At 39.1% G+C, this 23,141-nt stretch overlaps 1 protein-coding gene across 11 annotated transcripts in view; it reads left to right on the top strand.

Moving 5' to 3' along the window:
• Nucleotides 1-4,962: 4,962 nt before the first annotated feature.
• Nucleotides 4,963-23,141, top strand: part of LOC119118176 (neurexin-3b) — a 146,864-nt gene continuing 128,685 nt past the window's right edge. For 2 of the 11 annotated variants that reach the window (XM_037244983.1, XM_037244981.1), the window contains exons 1-5: nt 4,967-5,260; nt 8,048-9,113; nt 14,364-14,381; nt 15,023-15,049; nt 16,114-16,125. In XM_037244983.1, coding sequence (XP_037100878.1) covers nt 8,417-9,113; nt 14,364-14,381; nt 15,023-15,049; nt 16,114-16,125 — 754 coding nt within the window. In that variant the 5' untranslated portion in view covers nt 4,967-5,260; nt 8,048-8,416. Of the gene's footprint in view, nt 5,261-8,047; nt 9,114-14,363; nt 14,382-15,022; nt 15,050-16,113; nt 16,126-23,141 lie in introns of all 11 variants that reach the window. The other 9 variants (XM_037244985.1, XM_037244982.1, XM_037244988.1 and 6 more) reach the window with 7 other exon arrangements.

Raw genomic sequence — 23,141 nt, 5'->3', positions numbered from 1 at the left:
GACAGTGCGCCTTAGTCTGGTGCGCCTTCTATATGGACCAAATTCCTAAATTTAAACTGGCCCGAAGCATTGTGTCATGAAATCAATCATAAGTGGCCCGCTGAAGACTATGAATCATGAATCAAAAAGACTATGATCATTATTTTGTGATTATAAAGTCATTTGTTGCGTCTGAAGTTGAAATAAAAAAGATAAAATGGAGAATGATTTGATTTGGATTCAAAATCTGACATGATGCATTAATGGTGCGCCTTATAGTGCGGTGCGCCTTATATAAGGACGACGTTTTAAAATGGGCCATTCATTGAAGGTGCGCCTTATAGTCCGGTGCGCCTTATAGTCCGGAAAATACGGTACATGTATTTTATTTCACACAAGCGTCTGCACTTGCGAGTATACTCTTGCCACTTCAGGTTTTAACTCACACTAGAATAGAGTTGAAGGAAAATGCTGGCACTCAAAGCCTGATGAGAGTCATAAATATGGTGTCCAAATAGACATGAATATTGTACATTTCATTAAAAAATAAAAATGGCAGCTTGTCATCAGGTGCACGTATAAAATAGCTGTCAGATACAAAATGATTGCACGTTGCAAATGACTATATAGGCTGTGTCCTTGGGGAAGACTTGCAATTATAGTACCTCTATATTCATCAAGAGCTATGCATGAAAAGGTGTTTTCTATAAAACACTCTAGTGCGTACCTTATATGATGTACTGTTGCGAGACTGATTACCCTCATCCAAGAAAAGCACTTTCTCATGGTGCGCTTAGTGATTGATGCGCCGTTATTGCACCAGCCTCCGTGGCAATCGTCTATTCAAGCTCCAAGGTGTACGTGCTTTAAAAAACATGGTGGTGCCCTGCAGTGCAGTCTTCTCCTTGTCCCACTCTCAGATGTTTTAGGTGTTAGCGCTACACTCGCTGTGTCAAGATAACCGAGCCTGACAGGTGCTTCTCCTCATTATTCAAATAGGCCGTCACCGCTGTCAGATGGAGCCATAGAAGATGCTGCTTTTATCCTATAGCTCATATGCATGCTCTTTGCAAAACATTCCGGTGACATTTACAATGAAATATCATTTGCCATCAGATTCCCTCACATAAGCTACATAAATATACATTGATTGATGACTATCACATCCATCCCGCTTAGCAGACTTTACACGCAACAGTTCCCAAACAATAGGAGATAAATGAACGTCCATTAAGGGAGTTAACTGAGCCCGCTTTGAGGAGCCAACCTGGCCAAATTGACTTCTAATAGATACCCTTGATAGTGTAATCACTTTGACCTACTAATGGCCTCTTCACTGGGCCAGCATCCTGGGATTTGAGGTAAAATAAGTACAATTAGATTCAATCAGCTTCATTATGTGTGAGAGGAGGAGAAAAACAATATAAACCATGTGACCTTCTGGATATTAACTATGATGGAATATTGATTAAGTCATAACAGGTGGTGTCTGCTGGCGACAGTTTATTATTATTTTTTCCCCCAAATGGTTGGTTGTGGTTGGGTAGCCTCAAGGGTAGAATATGTTTTTCAAACACCAGATGACCTGTTTCGGATTCAAAAACATGCCGCAGGTGATGGATAGAGCCTGAGCAGAGATTTGAACTTGCGACCTCCCGACTACCTCAGCATCATGCCCCATCATCTGATTAACATAATAATAATAATGATAATGCAGTTCACCTGAACCTCGATTTTACACCCTTCGATTCCACGTGACTTTCTGTTTTTTTTTTTTGTCAAAAATGCATTTTCAAGTAGTACTTTAAATGGACGATATACAATGCGAAATGACTAGCGCGTAAACCTTAGCGCTAGTGATTTGATGAATTTCCATGACCGATTTGAAGGCTTTGATAATAAGTCAGGATGTTTGATCTATATTACTGTAGCTAGGATAGCAAAAGGACCCCTTCAGCTGCCCAACAACATGCCTGACCTAAAGTAACGTAAACATGCCGAAAGAAAAAAAAGACTTAGCGCTAGTGATTTGATGAATTTCCGTTACCAATTTAAGGCGTTTGATAATAATAAGTCAGGTTGTTTAATCTTTATTACTGTAGCTAGGATAGCAAAAGGACCCCTTCAGCTGCCCAACAACGTGCCTGACCTAAAGTAAAGTAAACATGCCTAAAAAAAAAAAAGACTTTCCTTGCAACACGCGATTCCCAAAGTCTGGACCCCAAAGTCTGCAAAAAAATCCAGATTTAGGTGTATAAAAATGTTTGGCATGATGATGAAACGTGCTCCTGAAGTTCTCAACATGCAGAGGGAATATCATTCATTTCTTCAAAGCGTCTAAAATACAGCGTAAATATTGCAATTGGTTGTGCTAGCATGAAACGTCTTTCCCGATTGTGGAACAAGTAGATGGATTTTTATTAAAGTAAAGTGGAGCGTGTGTGGAATTCAGTTAAAAGAAAAAAAAAAAAATCAAAGGGTGATGATTCATTTCTCACATCTTTTTTTTTGTGAAGAGATGAGCAGGGCAAGCAGAAATACTCAACACCCGACTGAGACGCTTATTGTGTTTGATCTTGGTAATTTGTTTTGTTGAAACAAAGTCTATTATTTGCCTTTGTGTTGTATTTTTGTCAGGGTTGCGAAGTTCGGGAAATACTGTCTGTACATGTAGTGTGACAAGCGTTTTCTCCAGGGATGTTCTCCCCCCCCCCCTCCAAACTGACTTGCCTCTTGCTCCTTCTTCAGAAAGCGCTTTTCGTCATTAGCCCCTAAAACATAATTCATATGTCACTGGCTACGCATGAAAATGCCAGCACGTGTCTTTTCAGCATGAATTTAATGTCTACAAAAAAAATAAACTCACATTTGCTCAACCCTTAAAGCAAAACACATGATAGAAAACAGAATTTTTCTCAATGGGATATGGTTAAGATTTGAGGTGGCATCGACATTTCGGAACGCTATTGCGAAAGGTCTAATGGGCACAGATTGAACAAAGCTGCTCAAATATTTATACAGCCACACAGGCCCTTTCAAAGCTGCACCTCATTTTCACGGCAGATGCTAAAGATAAGCTTGTCCGACTCGAAGTACCGTTCCTTCACCGCTTACAATCTTCTGGCTGTTTTCTGCCATGCACGTGAGAAGGGAAAAGGTCCACGGTTGGATTCTTCAATCTGCCTTTGAGGCATATTCATGCCTGACATGCACTCTGGGTGGAGCAACCCAGAAATGTGGGCGTTCACTGTCAAATCCAGCCCGTGTGAATTCTCACGATTCAGCATTTTTCCCTCTTACGCTCTTCAAATACAATACAAGCGCTCTGAAAAAAGTGACGAATTGCTTTTGTTGCTTTATTTCTCTCATTCTTTTGCCCTTTTCTTCTGCCCACATAATGTATGTGAAGACGCCACTCATTTCGCTCCAAGTCAGAGATCAAGTCAAGAGCCTCAGGCATCTCAGCACTCCGCCGGCTTCCAGCTCTGCGTGAGCTGTTTTTAACGTCTTTCTTCAACTCAACTTATACAGTCGTTTACTTTAAAGATCAAACTTTCCTGATCTCTTGTCATATTCAATTTTTAATCATTTAAATCATTTAAATAGGTTGCTCCTGTTTTTTTCCCCCTCACCTAGCTTTTCAGCGAAGTTGCATAACTTCACCAACATTATCATCCTCATTATCACAAGCAGCAGGATGTCAAGGGGAAATGCGGATTACCTGTGGAAAATGTGCAAAAGAATGTTTATGTACTCAAAAACTGAGAGAAGACTTCCCATAAATTTAAAAGATAAAAATAAAAGTAGCATTTATATAGTATAGTTATATACAAGTAGCATTTAAGAAAGTAGATTTTTTATTTAATTTCATTTTCAGAAAATACTTTAGTTACTAAAAGAAACTTGATGCAAATACATTGCAGCAACAGTACTAACCTAAGAAGTACTAACCTATTTGAGAACCACATCCTGTGAACCTAGATTAGAATATTTGTTCCTTTCCATTGAATTTTTATATCCCCAACAGTTGCTCCTGAGCCCTGCAGTGGAACTTAACTACGTGATGGGAACATGGTTTATGACCACAGGCACAACATGCAAAATTCATGGCCAGGATTCAGCACCACGGACAGAGCCCCGCCATGCACTGTCATGATATGGAACTCTCCAAGGTACCCCAAATACTGTGTATATTTTTGGATTTCGTAAGATTGTGCTCCCAATTTCAGAGTATACTTCCAGCATAAACCCAAGGAGCCCGAGGCAACCCTGAGGGCAATTAGCACTCTTTCAATGTGTTGACCTTTGCTGGTGGAGTACATCAGCCCATAGCCCTAACACAGTACACATGATCATCATCATTTGGACATTTTTAGGCAGGATCAGACACTAACTAACTAACTAACTAACTAACTAACTAACTAACTAACTAACTAACTAACTAAATACATAACTAACTAACTAACTAACTAAATAAATAAATAATATGTATATGTATGTATATATATATTTATACATACTATATGAATTTATACATAAAAATTTAAATTTAAATATATATATATATATATATATATATATAATGTATATATATATATAATGTATATATATGTGTGTGTGTGTATATGTTTGTGTGTCTCCGGTCATTTTTTATGCGATTATACGTCTGTACGCCGACTTTGAGTGCCTTGAAAGGCGCCTTATAAATAAAATGTATTATTATTGTTACATATAGTATGTATACGTGTGTGTGTGGGTGTGTGTGCATGTGTATATACGTACATATGTGCAGATCTGGATGGATGGATGGATCACAACATCACAACTACCACGACTAGTCAACACTTATAAAGTTCACACTATAAATTTTCAGTCTCAATTTTTACAATTATCTAGGATGAGTCTATGTGCAAGTTTCTGGAGAGCCAGTTGTCCTCCTTCTCAGTGTATAAGGCGTGTCAGAGCAGAATCGATGGGCAAGGGAGAGATCCATAGTACTATCATCCATCCATCCACATGTACAGAGTGAGCCGAGCTGGCTGGGAGATGCGCGCTCATTGAGACAGGAGGAGGCGGAGGAAGAGGACTGAGGGAGAGGACCGTTGCCTTCGTCGCGCTCACTTGGTCATAAAAACCTTCACACTAACAACCGCATTGGCTTCGATTTCAACAACTAACGTTTGAACCTGATGGACTTTTGCCCTGGATTGTTTTGATTTTCAATTTTACGCACGCCCAGTTGCACCCGGAGCTGCACATCTCCCTTCGGGGCAAAAAAAAGGTAGACGCACTGCACTTGCTATTTGTTATTAATATTCATATCAAATATGCTCTAATGCAATATTTTTGATGAATTGCCAAGTTTTATTTCCAACCGCGGTGAATCTGAGGAGCCGAATCCAAGCGTTATGGATGAGCGCACGTCGCCGATTTTGGTCCCACAAACGAAACACACACACAAACGTGACTTATATTGAATTTCGGATTTATATTTGGAGTGACTGAAAGTTTCGCCACGCTGACTCTGCTTTTCGTCGTCAACTAGCAGAGGATGGCGACATTTACAAATATTTGATAGTTTTCAAATAATAATAAAAAAAAAAGCGCACACCCGTCCATTAAATCCTCAGTTTCATCACCGAGGTTGCTACAACTGGAGCTGCTTGCTAAATGCCGTGATGTCGTGTTTGCAGATTACTCTATAGCCCCTCCTTTTTCTAATCGCTGTGCATTCGATGTAAATTGTCAGCTTTACATGCATGCATAAGTAACATAGTCGGCTTTGTGGAAGGATGGATTGCTGATGAAAGTTAAAAGTAATATTATACAACTTAATATTTCTCTGATAAAACCAAATGCATGTAGTTACGTAGGTGCAGAAGATAATCCATTACATGAGCTGAATTCGAAATAAATAAACAATTTTATTGTGAAAATCATAGCGCTATTAATTTAAAATAGGTTTGATTTGTGGGATTTGTGGCAGCATTCTTCATCATACTGAGAGGACGTCCTAATACTGTGTTGACCTTATTTGGTGGCAGTAGAGGGGCAAAATATTAGAAACACATTTGAGTAATGCAGTATCATTCAACACCTACCACAATATGAATCGGTTGATTTGAATGAACCGGGATTAAATCAAACTCATTCATTATCAATAAGAACAAAAAAAAAAACATCAAATGCGAATTAAATCACTTTGGTTGTGGGGAGTGACCTGCAAGATGTCTGCTAGACATTCTCTGGTGGGCCCCTTGCTGGATCTCAATATGTCTAACCAGCAGTAGTAAAAGCAGCCAGTGACTGATGTTAAATTAAAAAGGGCCTTCTGGCCAAAGCTTGTGATCCACAGCTGAGAGGAGGGGAGGGGGGGGGGGGGATCGAGAGGTTTCCAGTGCATGATGGGCTCTTGGCTGTATTACAATACATGTCAAAAATATGCACTGATGCTGGACACATTAATGAATCTTTTATGGCCAGTTAGTGACAGTAGTATCTTATGCGGATCATCTCATATCCTCTGTTTAATAATTCAGCCCACTATTCATCCCGGAAAACTCACTTATTGTACAGCACTGACTTTAATGTTTATACGGTTTTATATCTTTTAAATAGATTTTTTCTTTAAATATGACATCTAGAATATACTTTGCTTTTTGTGGGGTTGTTTTAGCCAAGAATTGGAGCTGATAAGGATGCTGACAGGCTTATGTTATGCTGAAGGGCATTTTGTTTTTTAGACCAAGCCTATGGGGAGTAAGTGAAATATTCAATGTGAAATTCATATCACCACATAAGTCTCATTTAATTTCGCCTTGAGGTTAGCTTTACAAAACCACCCTGCATTACAAAGCAACGGGTCCTGTCAAACTAACATCATTTAGCAGACCGCAATGAAGTCATTTAAACGGGCTACAAAGAAATTTCTAGTCGTTCATTCAACTCCAAGGACATTGTTAGTAGCTCCGTCAAATGGGACATTTGATGCCTCAGCTAAGTTAATTGAATAGAGTCAAGCCAATTTCATAGAAGAGTGCCATCTTGGGTTTCACGGCTTTATGAATCATTTCCTATTGACGTTTGTGGTCAATGGCTTGGATTGACTCAGCTGTGTTCAGGGTTATTGTCACTCCGACGAACCTTTTGACTGTTGTATGAGCAAACTTATTTTAAGACAAAGACAATAATGGAGGTAGCCGACCTGGTGTTGTCAGGGAGACGCGTGCATGGTGCAGGTGCGCAGCAGAGGTATCACTTACTCAAATTCAATAGCTTGCAGCAAGATTAACTATTCAGGGCAGGTGGGTAAAGGATCTATTGCGTGGCAAGTTCCTGCGATCACCATTGGACACCAAATTGCAAAGGCAAGAGGACTGAAAAAAAATAAATGCATTTTCCCGTTTTGTCATGTAAATCAAGAGCCGTGAGAGGAGCAAGGACGGTGTTGATATTCTGTCACCTTGCAGCGCCATCTGTAATGAAAATAATGACTGCATGACAGGAAATACCACATAATGTCAATATTCATGGGATTTGAATAGTGGATGTAAATTGCACCATCCGAAAATCTGCTATGAATGGCTGTGGATGATTGGAATCCCTTAAAGGCATGCAAATGAGGGTGGTAGTGAATAATTAGTCGTATTTATCAGGATTCCAGCAGGTTTTGAGTAATAGTAGGCGAGATGCATATTCTGTTTTACATTCATGGATACATAGTACACACATTTGCGATTACTTTGAGCCGAAATAAATTCACAACTTGAGCATTTTTAGAAAAGTAATATTTTTTGTAGCGTCTCTCTATTATATTTATTTATATGTATTTATTTATATATTATTAAAAAATATCTCTATCTATCTATCTATCTATCTATCTATCTATCTATCTATTAATATATAAATAAATACATATATATTGCTTAATAAAAAATAAATATACATATACATTTTGCACTATTGCATTGTGTATATATATATTTTTTGCACTATTGAATTGAGTCCCTTTTGTTGTGCAGTTCTCTGACGATTTTTTTCTTCTTGCTCTCTTTTTATTGTGTTCCAGTTTTCTTAAAGGCCTGGCCTGACTCACACAACACATCAAATCATGGGGCATGGACAAACAATGAAAGTTATGTGCTTCAATCCAGGAAGTCGCCGCAAAGAAAACACCCAAGATGCACCTTTAAATCATTGATCCACGTAGCACTTAACGTGGCGATCAGATATTTTTTATCTTCCAGTTGGCTTGAAGTATAGATTGCATTTATTATCAATATTTGATCAGAGATAAAAAAATTCTTTTAAAGCAATGAGGATTATACGATATATCAGATGCATCTTAGAAAGTTGCCCTAAGCAAATATTTGTGTCACTTTAAGAGGGCCTGAATCAAGTTCAAATCGCTTCCAGGTGCTTTCCGTTACTCCCTACAATGAATCCAAACAGTCGCCCTGGGAAAGTTCTCCTTCTGCTAAGTTCTGTGCTGGCCCTGAGTGTGGGATTAGAGTTTACTGGCTCTGAAGGTCAGTGGGCTCGATACCTACGCTGGGATGCCAGCTCTAGAAGCGACCTGACCTTCCAATTCAAGACCTCCCAATCAGAAGGCCTCATGCTTTACTTTGACGACGGCGGATATTGCGACTTCTTACTCCTCACTCTATCCGAGGGCAGGATGCATCTTCGCTTCAGCATCGACTGCGCCGAAACCACCATCACGTCCGATAAAATGGTCAACGACAGCCGCTGGCACTTTGCCGCTATCAACAGACACAATTTGCGGACCGGCTTGTCCGTGGACGGCCAGACCAAGACGGCGGAGGTGCGGCCTCAGCGGCAGTTCATGAAGATCATAAGCGACCTATTCCTCGGTGGACTTCCAGGAGATATCCGCACGTCCGCCATTACCTTGCCCTCCGTCCGTGAGCTCAAACCATTCAAGGGGATCATCACCGACCTTATCTACGGAAGTAAACTTCCCGCACTCATCAACAGTCAGAAAGTCCGTTTAGAGATGTTAGGCCTTTGCACAGAGAACCCTTGCGAGAATGGAGGAATCTGCTCACTGGCAGATGGAGAAACCTACTGTGATTGCTCCAGGACTGGATTTGTTGGACCATACTGCACTGAAGGTAAGATGGCTGCCACCATTTTTTTTTTTTTTTATGAACATCAAATGGGCTTTGTCTATCATTGCTGTCCAATGAAAAGCATTTCAAATCCAATGTGGTGGTGATTAAAGGTCAAAAGATTTTTCAGTGCACATTCAGTTCTTATTGTTGACTTATAGTCGCATTGAAACTGAGCAGCCTTGACAGAGACGTCTTATAAAAATGTTTCTTTGTTGCCATGACTATAAAAGAATTTCCAGTTCTGCTTTTTACGGTGATCATCATTTCTCTTTATTTGCCAGCCACTGTTGCGATAGTGGCACCAGCAAAAAAATAGACTAAGAAAAAGCAGCTTCTAAAATCAATATTTTGTTAAGCAACATTTTCTTTTCTTGTATTTGGAGGTGTCACAATTGAGGCTGGAATTTAATTTTCTACCTTGTGTTTTTCATTAGACAGCAAAAAAATGAATGTATCGGAAATATTTTGACGATTATGTGCTCTCGCTTCAAAGGGATCGATTGCTTCTGCTACAAAGTTTTACCGCACTTTGTTTACTCATCCATACGAATAATGACAAAATGCAGCCATTTGCAGGAGATGGTATAGTTCATCGCCGATTTAAATTTCGATTGATTGTCCCCTAATGAAAGTCTTTTCCACCAAGTCCCATTTTGGTTTTTATATAATGCTTAGTATGACTTCCAACACTTTCTTATCAAAGTTATCTTTTCTCCGGGAAAGTGACTCAGCTCCTGCAAGGACGTGCAGGGACCCGAAGGTACAAAATGTTTGGGATGAATTTCATTTCCTCTTTTTCTGTGCCAAGGTAATCGTTTTTGGGGGGAATGTTAGGATGGCACACATCTTCGATGAAATCTTTTATCTACTCGATTATATCCATGTTTTTTTTGGCGAATACTTTATTTGTGTTATCCTATGGGAGCCATTTATAAATTTCTGATGCCAAGAATAGCTTCTTTTTTTATTTTTTTTATTTAAGAAATCACACACCGTTACATAAAACAAATGTACATCACTACCACGATGATCTTGGGAAGTATTTTTTTCTTCATGTGTGGGGGATTGTAAATTTAAAAAACATGAACACGACCATGTTGAATTACCTCCTCTGCTGACCTGTTCTTGCCAGTCTAAATCAGACTGGCTCCACTCCTGGGGGGATTAAACATCAGGGGAATGCTCACTGAATTCTATTTTAGTGCAATCGAGACACAATGTGCAACCGCACAAATCGAAGGTACTTAAACCATCTATATTTATGAGCAACAATTTAACTGTTTTTGTTTCCAATATTGTTTGTCGTTCAAGTTGAGATGTTTGGGGAGCTTAAATCCCAAGAGGTTGCCTATGGCCGTTGTTCAGAACAGCACACGATGTGCTGGTTGCGGAGCAGTCAAGCGGCAAAAGTGGACTTATCATCATTTTTATTTTTTTTCTTCTTAACCTATTTGCCCATTGCTTTTGCTCAGCAGTCATAGCAGGGGCCGTTTTGAATCTAATAAAGCCCCAAGGGACCGATGATATCCTTGTTTTAAAAAGCAAAAACATCTCGTTTGTTTTTGTCAAGTTTCTCCAGACCAAGTTCCTTCATGAATAGTGATCACAATGACCTGCTACTCCTCCTTTGCTTGCCATTAAATGATGTGGCTGACTGTTGATTATGCAACAGAGACACGGAGCGGTAATTAGGAAGATAATGACAACAGAGATGACAAATTTGCCAGAGCGACGGCTTCACAAATGCAAGACTTCCGACAAATGACAGAATTCCCTCCATCGAGTCCACAAGTGCTCGTTCAACCTTTTAACGGAACGATTTACAAGTTACAATTACCGTAACTTTCGGACTATAAGCCGCTTCTTTTTCCTCAAATTTTGAACCCTGAATTACGAATTTTACCTGGTGCGGCTTGTAGTCCGAAAATTACGGTAAATGCAAACAACTGCCAGCACACCTGTCTGTTAGCATTCTGTTGATCATAACCCCCCCATTCATGTGCATCTGTTAAAACTTGTGAATATTTACTCTGCACGTCAAGCGTACACGCCGTGTGCCGAGACCCTCGAGCTGTTTGTTAAAACCGGCAGATGGTTAACTGAGTGGAGTCAGCTTGGGTCGTGTTTAGCTAGCCACCGTCCTAATTGTAGCCTGCTAGCCCGCAAGGCTTAGAAAGCCAATACAATGAGTTGATTTAAATCCGTAAGAAATGTGAAGATGACAATGAAGGGATTTCGAAGGAGAGTATTAGAGACAGACATTTCCAAGGTCATGTTCCTAGACACTTTGTACACATTTGATGGGCCCGAGGCCAATGACTAAACTACTAAGTTGCATTGCGGGACATCTCTGGTCTGACAGTTTCATATCTCTGAACGGACAGCCTCAGTCAGACACGTCTTATTCATATTTGCAGACAGACATGTTAATTACTTGCATTGCATCCTGTGTCTGCATTTTAAAATTGATCGCAACAGATTTATTGCACTCACACACCAACACTCCAAGTCAGCACTGTCAATTGAATTACTGAGACATCCAGGACAACATCATAAGTAGAAAATAGACATTAAACAACTTTGTTTTAAATCTGATTTGAAGGACCAGAGTGTCCAGACTAATATGCATTTGTAGAAATTTGATTGGGATATATATGTTCATATATTTATATATTATGTTTTTTTTCTCTTCAGACATTGCAAACTCAATCTAGATAAAATATGGCATAAATAGATAAATAAATAAATACATTTTGCATTATGACCAAGCCCCAAGAAATTTCAAAAGTATCACATTAAGAGTTCTGAGCTACTATTGGATATGAAAACTGTTTATATTCCAGAATGATGTTTCTTTTTTTTTTTTTTTTTGCTATTGCAAGGCAATTATGACTCACATAGAAGCTTTTTCCTCTTTCTTTCTTTTCAATTATTTTACCAAATATTGGCGAATGATGCATGATTCCCGCCTCTTCATAGTCAGCTGGGAAAGGCTCAAGCTTACCCACGATCGTAATGAGGACAAGTGGTACAGAAAATGGCTCCATGCATGACTCAAAATGACATAATTAAGGCATATTGAGAAAAATATTCTCAATGGCGTGGATAATAATTGCGATGTAGGATTCGAGTTCAACCAGATTTTGTTCATTTCAGCGCATGTAACTTTTTTTTCCTCTTTAATGTGCAACTTATACCACAAGCAGTTGGCTTTTGAAACACATTTAGACTTTCGTCCCATGTGAATGAAGATACATGAGTGTGACGAACTGTGTCAGGACACCGCGCTTAAATTAGACACCCCTCGCTCCACAACCGCCGATTTTTGGCTGGCAAATCCACCATGTGCTCCATTTAACTGTCATCGTTTATCTCAACTACATTACGTCCCTGCTATTAGCTATGGAAATATTAGTACCTTTATGGTAATGAGGTAGATATCAGGCTCCATTTTTTTTCAATTCAATTAACTCGTGGTGATCTGAAGTCCCTTTTAAAACCTCGGGTTATTACAATATGATATTCATAAGGTCAAGGTTATTAAGAGCTACAATGGATTATTTAATGAGGATGTAAAATGAGGGCTAATTTAAAAATCCCACGTGCTTTATCTGGAATGAAGACCTGTTTTGCTTTAAAATACATAGCGGTTTGATAGAACGCCAGTAATTGATGGCTGGGGCGAGCAAACTGTTAAGCAAGTGCTGAAATGGTGCCTTCAGGCTTAGCTTTAGGGATTAATAAACAGACATGGGGGGGGAAAAAAATGACAGTTACAATAATCTTACTATCAAAAGTAGGTCACAGGGCGGGAAAAAAAAAAGAAAAATGGTGCAGGGACTTGCATGATTCCAGTGCAGAGGGCATTTGTGCCTTGTGCCCAAGCTGAAAATGATGTTTGGATTTGAGTTGTGAAAATAGAGCAGGGATTACGCTCGGGCCACATGTCCTCAACAGTACATTGGCTTGTTCTGGAGCATGTCACATCAAGAGAAAGGGCTTTATCTGCATCTGGAACTGGTCGTTTGACACGCAAACACAATCCACGCGTTAACATTTTCACACATACATGTAACACACACAAAAAAAAGAAAAAAGAAAGGAGGGAGGGAGAGAAAGCGATGGCTGCTCGTTGAAGCGTAAAGCATTCATTTGTGCTCGAAAGCCGGAGCGGCGCTGCCGTCCTTCAGCCGGCCATCGTCTCCCCCCACCCCTCCCCAACAGCCACAATTTGTCCTTCCCATTCGTTTGCCAATGTCATCCTTCTTACGTAGGAGGAGAAGTAGCAGCCATTTTGAATTCCCTAGCGGGGAAAGGAAAACAAATCTCAACCTGACTTGGACACACATTTATCTTGATGCGCTGTCTACCAGTCATTCAGTTCTGTTTGGAACTTCTTTATATGTCTTATTGCTGCTGATTAGAGACAGATAAATGGCTGGCGACCAATCCGGGGTGTGGGCAGTATAAAAAAATTGATGGATTAATCCAGTGTTGCGACAGAGGCACGATCAAAGTTTCTATTTCAAAGAAAATCTCATATAAGACATAAAAAGAGCAAATATTTATTAAATATTATTTTTATTCTGTGTACTCTTCTATTATAATTGAGTGACTTTGTTTTTATATTCACACATTTATTTTTGTATATTTTGCAACATAACATCCACATTTTATGACGCTCTGATTTTTTTTTAGAAGTCATCGATAAGTGAGTTCCTACTAAAACAAAAACAAAAAACTGAGCATTCCCCTGAAAATCCTCATTGGGAGTTGAATTTGTGTCAAGAAGAGGTTGCAACGAGCATTGAGGGTCTAAATGGAGGCACAAAAGAACATTTTGAGATCCAAAACAACTCTCGACACCATAAATCCTCGTGTAGATTTATGTTTTACCTAAGTGTGAGGCACCCGGTGTGACGTGGGTGCCGAATATTATCTTATCCAAACAATATTCGATTTCTTATGAGTTGTTTGTCAAATGTCTAATGTCAATCTGGCTCCCTTAGCAGATGGAACAGATTAATGTTTTCCTCTCTCTCCGCAGCAGATTTCAACTGAAGTAATAATTTTGATCGTGCATGTCAAGGGGCAGCTCTTTGCTCTTTACATGAACTCTTGAGTGATGGGGTCATTTTTTTTTTAGCTTTTGCATGCTAGATTCACATGCAAAATAAACGTGTTGAAGTGTGTTGCTAATTCCAAACTTCTTTGCTTTCTTCTTCTTTTTATCTTTTGGGAAACCCACAGCAGTCCATAGAACACCAGGTGAGTCTAAAGACAAACTCAAGATGTCTTAGAAAATCACTATTTACTACCGTATTTTCCGGACTATAAGGCGCACCAGACTATAAGGCGCACCTTCAATGAATGGCCTATTTTAAAACTTTGTCCTTATATAAGGCGCACCGGACTATAAGGCGTACCATTAATGCATCATGTCAGATTTTTAATCCAAATCATTCTCCATTTTATCTTTTTTATTTCAACTTCAGACGCAACAAATGACTTTAGAATCACAAAATTATGATCATAGTCTTTTTGATTCATGATTCATTGTCTTCAGCGGGCCACTCATGATTGATTTCATGACACAATGCTTCGGGCCAGTTTAAATTTAGGAATTTGGTCCATATATAAGGCGCACCGGACTATAAGGCGCACTGTCGGCTTTTGAGAAAATTTGAGGTTTTTAGGTGCGCCTTATAGTCCGGAAAATACGGTAGTCACTTTTGCAATAGTTTCTGGATTTATATTAATGCAACAAAAGCTTTCAAATGCACTATGGGAAGCTTTTATTTTGGTAGTCATGGTTTGCTATCCTGCAAAGCATGCATAATGACAATACATTTTGTATTGGTGTGCTCATCTTGATTCGGTTCTCTTTCTGTCTGATGTTTCTATTTAAGGCCTCGCACACCTGAAGGCAGAGCAAGGTACTCTTCACTTTCTTTGTACATCTCACTTAGATGTTTGTCCTCTCCACCTGACTTGGTTTTGGGGCAGAATTTTTCACCGTGTGCCTTCACTACCTGTCTGTGCGCATTTGTTGCAATGCTCTCATGGGTGGGTGGGGGGGGGAGGAGCATCGGGCGATGTCAGCATGGTGTGATCTCATCTCACCTTAGTCTTACCCAGTTTCCTGTGGATTACATAACTGTGTGCACCACTCTGTAGCAAACATGCAAGTGACTAAAATGTTCTAAACTGACCTTTGCTGTGAGACACCTGAGAAAATCGATTCATATATTTTAGCTACTTTCAAACTACAGCAGGGGTGTCAAACTGGTTTTTGTCGCGGGCCGTATCGTAGTCATAGTTTCCTTTGGAGGGCCATTAAAATTGTCAACCCAAATGAATTATCTCAGATTATGTATCTTAACTATCGGCTACACAACATCAATGGTAATAGAAAATTGCTAGCAATATTTCTTTTTCGACATACGAATTCGATGCATAATTTGTCTTCGTGGGCCACATAAAATGATGTGGGGGGTCTGTATCTGGGCCCCGGGCCTTGAGTTTGACACCTGCGAACTAGATTGATACCAAATTGATTTTATTAGCTGGTTTTCGTCTTCTTTTAAATTGTAATTTCACTTTACCAAAGGTGCACTATTGTTGTTTGGAATTATGCTAATTGCTTTATTTTCTTCCATCAGTCGTGCATGTTATTTTCTTGCTGATTGTAGCCAGCCACACAATGGCAACTTAAGTATCGGTGGCTGGTATCGGCCACCTTTTACACTGAAATAATAACCTCCCGATATCAAACGTAGTGGCACTCGTCAAAGTCTTGGCTTTAGTTTTGTCTGTGGAATGCGCTTCTCATGACCATTTGCATGATTGTGCATGAAAGTTTAAGCGGACCTTGTTGAGGCTTACTCGAAACTAACTCCAACTTATTGCAACTTTCTTGCTGCCTTGCTGCGGTGTTCTACCCGGGATGACCTCGTTCTTTCCTTTCTCTCTCCGGACCCTGTCTCTCTACAATCTATAGGTAGAAACAAAGGTACTGCAGCTTCTTTTTCTACTGAGCTTCAAGTGTGTTTGCTTTAGTGGCTCCTCTGCCAGTGGTCAATCATTTGTGTTCATTAAACTTGTTCATGTGACATATGTATGGGACTGAGACGAGATGTTTCCTGTAATGAGTTGAATGTGTCGAGTGTTGCGTGACAGATGAGTGATTGAGCGGCGACGGAAAGAAATGATGTCCGCCACGCATGCTCAAGAGGGAAGACCTTAATTATTGCTGTTTAACAGAAAATGATGAGCGTCTGCTCTAATATGGATCACCCGCTCTCCTTGGAAGCAGTGAATATTAATGAGAGTGAGAAGATGCATTTGCGTGTACCTGAATGTTAATCTATGGGAGCAACTAATTGGATGTGGCAGCTCTTTTTCCAGATAAGAAGTTGATTGGTAAATTAGACCTGACATTTGGCTGCATCTGTGGATTGCAATGATGCATTTGTGACTTCTTGAGCACCATGTCAGAGAATTGAATGGACCCTTAACTCCTGCCTCATTTTTTTTTTTTTTTTTGCCCGTCAAGCTTTTTCGTGCATGCCATACCGTGTCGTGTGAGTGACATAGCACAGTCAGGTGTGTGGCAGCTGGATGTCCACGCTCGGCTACTGCTGATGAACGTCACATTGAATTATCAGGACAAGTTTTTGCCATTATGGAAAATAACAGTCAAGACACAATGTTGCACGTGCACATGACGCAACCTAAAAATATAACCAAAAAAATGACAAAACACATATAAGACAAATTATATTTATTTATTTATTTATTTATTATTTTTTACTTATTTATTTATTTATTTATTTGTTTATTTAAAGGTACATAAAACAGATTAGATTGTATCTTATTTATTATCCTGACTGTAATGCCTTTGTATTACAATTAACTAGTGGCACAACTAGAAAATTTCATATTGGTGCTGTTGTGTAACAAGAATGAAAAGGAGCCATGTTTTTCCACGTGGAGTCCACTGAGTGTTCCAGTTTGTCTAAGGGCATGCAAAGCAACGACATTAGGGATTCGAAATGATCACCACTGCTCTGCAAAACTTGCACGAGGAAAAAAAAAAAGACCAGAACTTTGAGTTTTTCCCCCCCCCTGTTGTTATGGGTGACTAGCTTCATGAAATTAACCGAAGAGGAGATTAAAATTCACCGCAGGGAACTCTATCGCAGTGTGTAATCACCTTAAAACAAGGTAGTATTTGTAGAAATTGAGAATAACAAACACTAATAAGATCTATGGACTGATCAATTTTATTCGAGTGGCAGAAAGAGAGGTGCCATTGTGGCAATGAAGTTCTTTCAGAGAGTAATGAGAAACTGTTTGGGAGGAGAGCAAGCATTTAATCCTAATGCAACAAAGCTTTGGACTAAGAATGTCTTGTTTGTTGTCAAAGTCACAAAGTCCAGGTGAAAGAAAGTCAATGCAAAGTTTACAAAGATTTTGACCACTTCATCTTCATCTCTCGCCTGCCTTTGTATGTTAGTTGGAAAAATGTCCCCCCGGTTCGAATCACTCATTGGGATTAATCAGCCCGAGGTGGAATTGATTGAGTTTGGCATGTGTTGCTTGCACTTTTGGTAAACAGGCTATTAATCGCCAGAAGCTAAACCTGAAATTGAGTTCAACTCCTCATTACTCGATCAAAAAAAACAGCTCGGAATTGTCGCTGTGAAATCGGAAGTCGGCTGAAAATTGAGGCTATTGGTCAAATTGATTTCAGCTAAAGCCAGCTGCTCCTCAAGAGGTCAGCAAACACATAAATGAAAAACTCTCTCTGGACCTGTGGCTTTTCTTCTCGTGTCTAAACAAATACACAACTAACCTGACAAAAGCTCTTGACATTCTTACAAGCACAAATCTAAATTGTTGTGAATTTTTCCGTGTAAGTTTCCAATATGTCCGACTTTTGGGGAATTCATTTTTATTGTGTTCAAACGGAAAAGCCAAGCTATATTGATTTTCTCATATTTGCTCCTTCCGGTGCATTTTGCCCTTCCGACATTTATCCTCTTCTTTGACTCTTCATTCACATTCTTGTCCTTTCCTGTCATTCCCCTTCGGCATTAAGTTCAGACAGCCCTGTAAGCTACAATGCACAATTCGTCGATTCGCCAGTTTCCAGCCTAACCATTGGGTTGCCCTCGCAGCCCTCCTTCAGTCCATCTTTCTTTTTTTCCCTCTCGTCACTCCCCCCCCTCCCCACAGCGCTCTGCTTGCCACTGACCTCCGGGATCAACCGAGCAAGACTGATTCTCGCTTTTTCACGGATCATATAGTGCGTCAGCGGTTACGCAATCGCGTGAAAGCCCGTGCGAGGGACAGGGACCACATGAATATGTAACCAACATATTTTCTTCCTTTATTCGCTCTAATGCTGGTTTTCACCCGAAGAATATTTCTGTTTATAATCCACTAAATGTTTTTTTTTTTTTTTTGTACCACCCATATGCTACATCTATATCGCTTTTTTTAGTTTCCATGAGTCAGCATTCATACCACCCAGAAATAATACATTTAGTTAGAAACTATAAAGCTTCTTCATATTGCCTGAGAGATGCCTGAGAACTTGTGAATAGGAATCATGCAAAGAAGTAGGTTAAGATGTGTCTAGAAGGAATGCATACAAGTGAGTCAGTCCAGAAAGGCTAAGGAAATGTGTAGGTGGGGGGGGGGGCTTGTTTGTGTGCAGTGTGTGTTAGGGTGGAGAATTGATGGCTGCAGCCATCCATAGATGTTCACACCGGGAAGAAAGTAAACAAACACGGCAGCAGATTGGAGCGACAAGTACTTTCCACCGCTGGAACACAACAGACTCTCGTCTTCCTTTTTTACTTCTTCGCTTCGTTCATTGTCTCAGTCAACCTTTGTTACTTTGACCAAGGAGATTTTTTTTTAACTCTCTCGCTCACTGAATGAAGCCAGAAATAGACATTGCTAGCTAGAATAACACTGAGATAAAATGAAAACATTCACAGCGGCATGTACTCGAGAACTTTTTTTTTTTTGCCCTGGAAAATATTTTTCTTAAAATTTTGACTGCCAAGACAAAAAAGGAACACAAAATTATTTCCAAAGTGAATATTTCATTTCGCACAAACGTATCCCACATCTTTTTTTTCATTCAACTACAGAATTAAATGACTTATTCAGTCGTAGTCATATAAGTCAGGGTTGGGCAATTAATTGTCCCAAAAGGAGCCATGTGAGAAACTGGAACGGTTGTTGAGGGTCACACTGTAGAAATCTCAATTGTGTTCAATATGAATTTAATTTCTTTACAGTATATAAAGCCGTGAATTATTTTTGTTTTAATAAGTTGTACTTGTGTTGATGTGATATAATGTGAGCTTAATTAATTAAGTCAACATATTCATATTACATACATCCAGTGTGCATCGTGATTCTATATTTTTTTAATTTAATATAATTAATATAATTTTTTTATTTTAATTTTTGGAATTGTTCACATTATGAGCACCAACCATTAATTTATACGGAAATCATTGTACAGAGGAATCTCCCTTTTTCCTCCGCCATGCAGAAAATAAGAATTCCCTTTTTTTTTTTAAATACAATTATGAGCAAGGTCAGGAAAGTAAAGTATTTTCATTTCTAAACTATGTAATTATTTGCAAAACTGCTTTGTTTAGAATGAAAACATGCAGCCAGTGAATGCTTTTCACACAACTGCGCCAACATGTTGGCCATTATTAGCTCCTTAATTAGTGGCAAAGATGGTTACGCAACAGCAAAGAAACCGCAGCGTTGTTGCACACTATTTATCAGTGGCTTCGACAAATTGTCTACTTGAGATGACTAAGGCCCTATATACTTAGCTTCATTAGACTAAAACTCCAACCCTAACTTCTCTTCAGAATGAGAATCAGTCCAAGCACACACTAGCGGGCGAATGTCCTTGCGTTGGCTGAGCTATTATGCAAATGAGATGTAAATGAAATCTGCTTAGCGTGCGGGTACAATGAGGGTCGATAATCAAGCGTTGATCTGCTCCCCGAGCTGCACGCCTCGCTGCCTGTGCGGGTGCATTGGTTTGCATTTTAACTGTCCAGCTAAGTTTTCCAAGATGGAATGCACACTTGTGTGCAGTTCTGAAAAAATTTCTTTTTTTTTTTTTTTAATTGAGTTGTGTCGGTTATACGTCACATTAATGGTGGGAACTGTTTTTGAAATAATAATATTAAATTATTAATAATAATAATTAATAATGTTACAAAAAAATAAACATTCGAACAGGGGTGTGCAGACTTATTTGTATGTGGCAGCAGGGTTGCATTTGAAATCAAAGCAGGCGCTATGTTGTGTTTACCGGACACTGTAGTTCTCAAAATAAATTTGAGCGCCTGCTATAATGTAAAAAGATCCTTGCTCGGAGCTATATTGTATCCTGTCTAGTTAAGCTATATGATATCTAGCATACACTTGTATGGTGACTCTTTATGGGTGATAAACTAGAGCCACTAAAGACTCATTCTTGTGCATAATCAATATCTTTTTCGGGCATGACGCCTATTATTCAGCCAAGCATCAAGTGGGGCAGTTGGGATGGATGATGAGGCCTAAGGCGTATACTTGGTTAAAGAAGAAAGCTGTGAGTCCAGGGAGATGGATGAGATGAAACAAGTACCGTATTTTCTGGACTATAAGGCGCACCGGACTATAAGGCGCACCTTCAATGAATGGCCCATTTTAAAACTTTGTCCTTATATAAGGCGCACTGGACTATAAGGCGCACCATTAATGCATCATGTCAGAGTTTCAATCCAAATCAAATCATTCTCCATTTTATCTTTTTTATTTCAACTTCAGACGCAACAAATTACTTTATAATCACAAAATAATGATCCATAGTCTTTTTGATTCATGGTTCATAGTCTTCAGCGGGCCACTTATGATTGATTTCATGACACAATGCTTCGGGCCAGTTTAAATTTAGGAATTTGGTCCATATATAAGGCGCACCGGACTATAAGGCGCGCTGTCGGCTTATAGGAAATTTTTAGGTTTTTAGGTGCGCCTTATAGTCCGGAAAATACGGTAGGTGTATTACCTGACACGCGCACTTGGTGAGAACATTCCTGACCTTCCATTTGCTCTCATGCACCATATGCTCAGAGGTGTTAATGTCTCAGTAGGATCCTCTGCACCTTTGAACATGAATATGACACTTGTGTGTCTGCCCCCCCTGTGTGAGAGCCATAATGAATTATAAAACATATTTGCTTTTTAGCGGGATCAGCAGAAGAAGTGATGTCACCGACAAAGTCACATCCTTCATGCATAAGTGCTCCACTTTGTCATAGCCAGCGGCCGGCCAGATCTGCATCGGATTGCTTCTCCCGCTTGTTTTTTTTGTTTCTCTTCTTTACCCTCACGTCTTTATTATCATTTAGCTCATTCGGCATTGAGGTAGTTTTGGAAATATTCACAAGGCAGATTGAGTGTAATAATCATAACATAAATAGACTATGTGTTTCAGTAGTTTAAAAAATTCAAGGTTTTATTTAGGATTGTAATTTTTATTATTATTTATTGTATTATAGCAAAAGTTTACTGTCGGGTGTAAACAACCCCTCATTTTTTTTTCATATTTGTGTCATCTCAACCAAACACATCCACTGTAGTCGTGTTAAAAAAAAAAAAAAACTAAGTGCTAGAAACGACCTTTTACACAGATGGTGACGTTAAGGATCCAGGCTTTTTCCGGATATTTGTTGGAGGCTTTGTATTTGTGTTCCAGCATGTCCCCTATGCTGCAAGGCAACACAGTGAGTGAAGTTAGAGTGTCTTATGGTTAAATGATGGGAGCGTTTCAGGCACTCACAGGGCTTTGAAACGCTAAGTAATTGGTTTTCCTGGCAGAATGGGGCCATGGTCATAGCTTAAGGCCAGTGTAGCTGTGGCCTGCCGAAAACCCTTTTTGGGTACACTCGCTAAACCGGACACAAAATAGACAATTATTTGATGTTTAGAGGTTCACTGATTTTTGATTGACATTTTCTATGCATATAAATGTTAATTCAACATCTAATATCTTTCAAGCGTGATATCCAACTTGCTGTCACTCCTTGTTTGCCTCCACTCTCTGCCATCTTTTAATGCACTATATTAAAAAATATATGGACCATATATGTACCTTGATGTTTAATCAGAACAGCATGTGTGCAGTATGTAACCGTACTTGTGTTTGATGTGTAGCTGTAGTGAGACTGGCTGGTTGCCGCAAAGGCTTGACAGCCCCAGGCACAAGAAAAAGCATCCTACTGTATATATAGTGGCCTACATGCCACTCACTCTTCAGGGAGGATATTTCCAGGAATGATGGAGTTATGAGAAGAATGCGTCAGTGACAGGGGAATAGCAACATTAGCTTCACTTTGAATGCAATCATCTTTATTGTTTTCCTTTTTTTTATTTTTCAGCATATTAAAGCCCACCCATTTATGTTGGTTCCTTTCAGAGGATAAAGACTCTGCACATGTGAAAATAAGTTAAGCTCCGCCTTCCTTTAAACCAGGGGTGTCAAACAAATTTTTGTCACGGGCCGCATTGTAGTCATACTTTCCTTCGGAGGACCATTATGACTGTCAATGCCTTATATTGTATACAGTATAGGCTACACAACAAACTGATGAATAATTAGTTTTGAAATCAGAGACCAGTAAAAACTGTTTAAATATAAAAAAAAATGAACACAAATAAACATTTCTAGCAATTTTTCATTTTTTTATATTGTATACAGTATAGGCTTCACAACAAACTGATGAATAATTAGTTTTGAAAACAGAGACCAGTAAAAACTGTCTAAATATGAATAAAAAATTTACATGAATAAATAAATATTTAAATAAACATTTCTAGCAATTTTTCTATTTATATTGATTATATAGATTTCTATTTTTTGTATTTTATATTTTTATAAGTGAAGACAACTTGTAATTTTAGCATTGACACATGAAGCCAATGCACAATTTT

The sequence above is a fragment of the Syngnathus acus genome, chromosome 24, assembly GCF_901709675.1.
Source record: "Syngnathus acus chromosome 24, fSynAcu1.2, whole genome shotgun sequence".
In the NCBI taxonomy this organism is placed as follows: Eukaryota; Metazoa; Chordata; class Actinopteri; order Syngnathiformes; family Syngnathidae; genus Syngnathus; species Syngnathus acus.
Note: the sequence above shows the minus strand (reverse complement) of the source record. Positions and strands in the feature narration are given on the sequence as shown.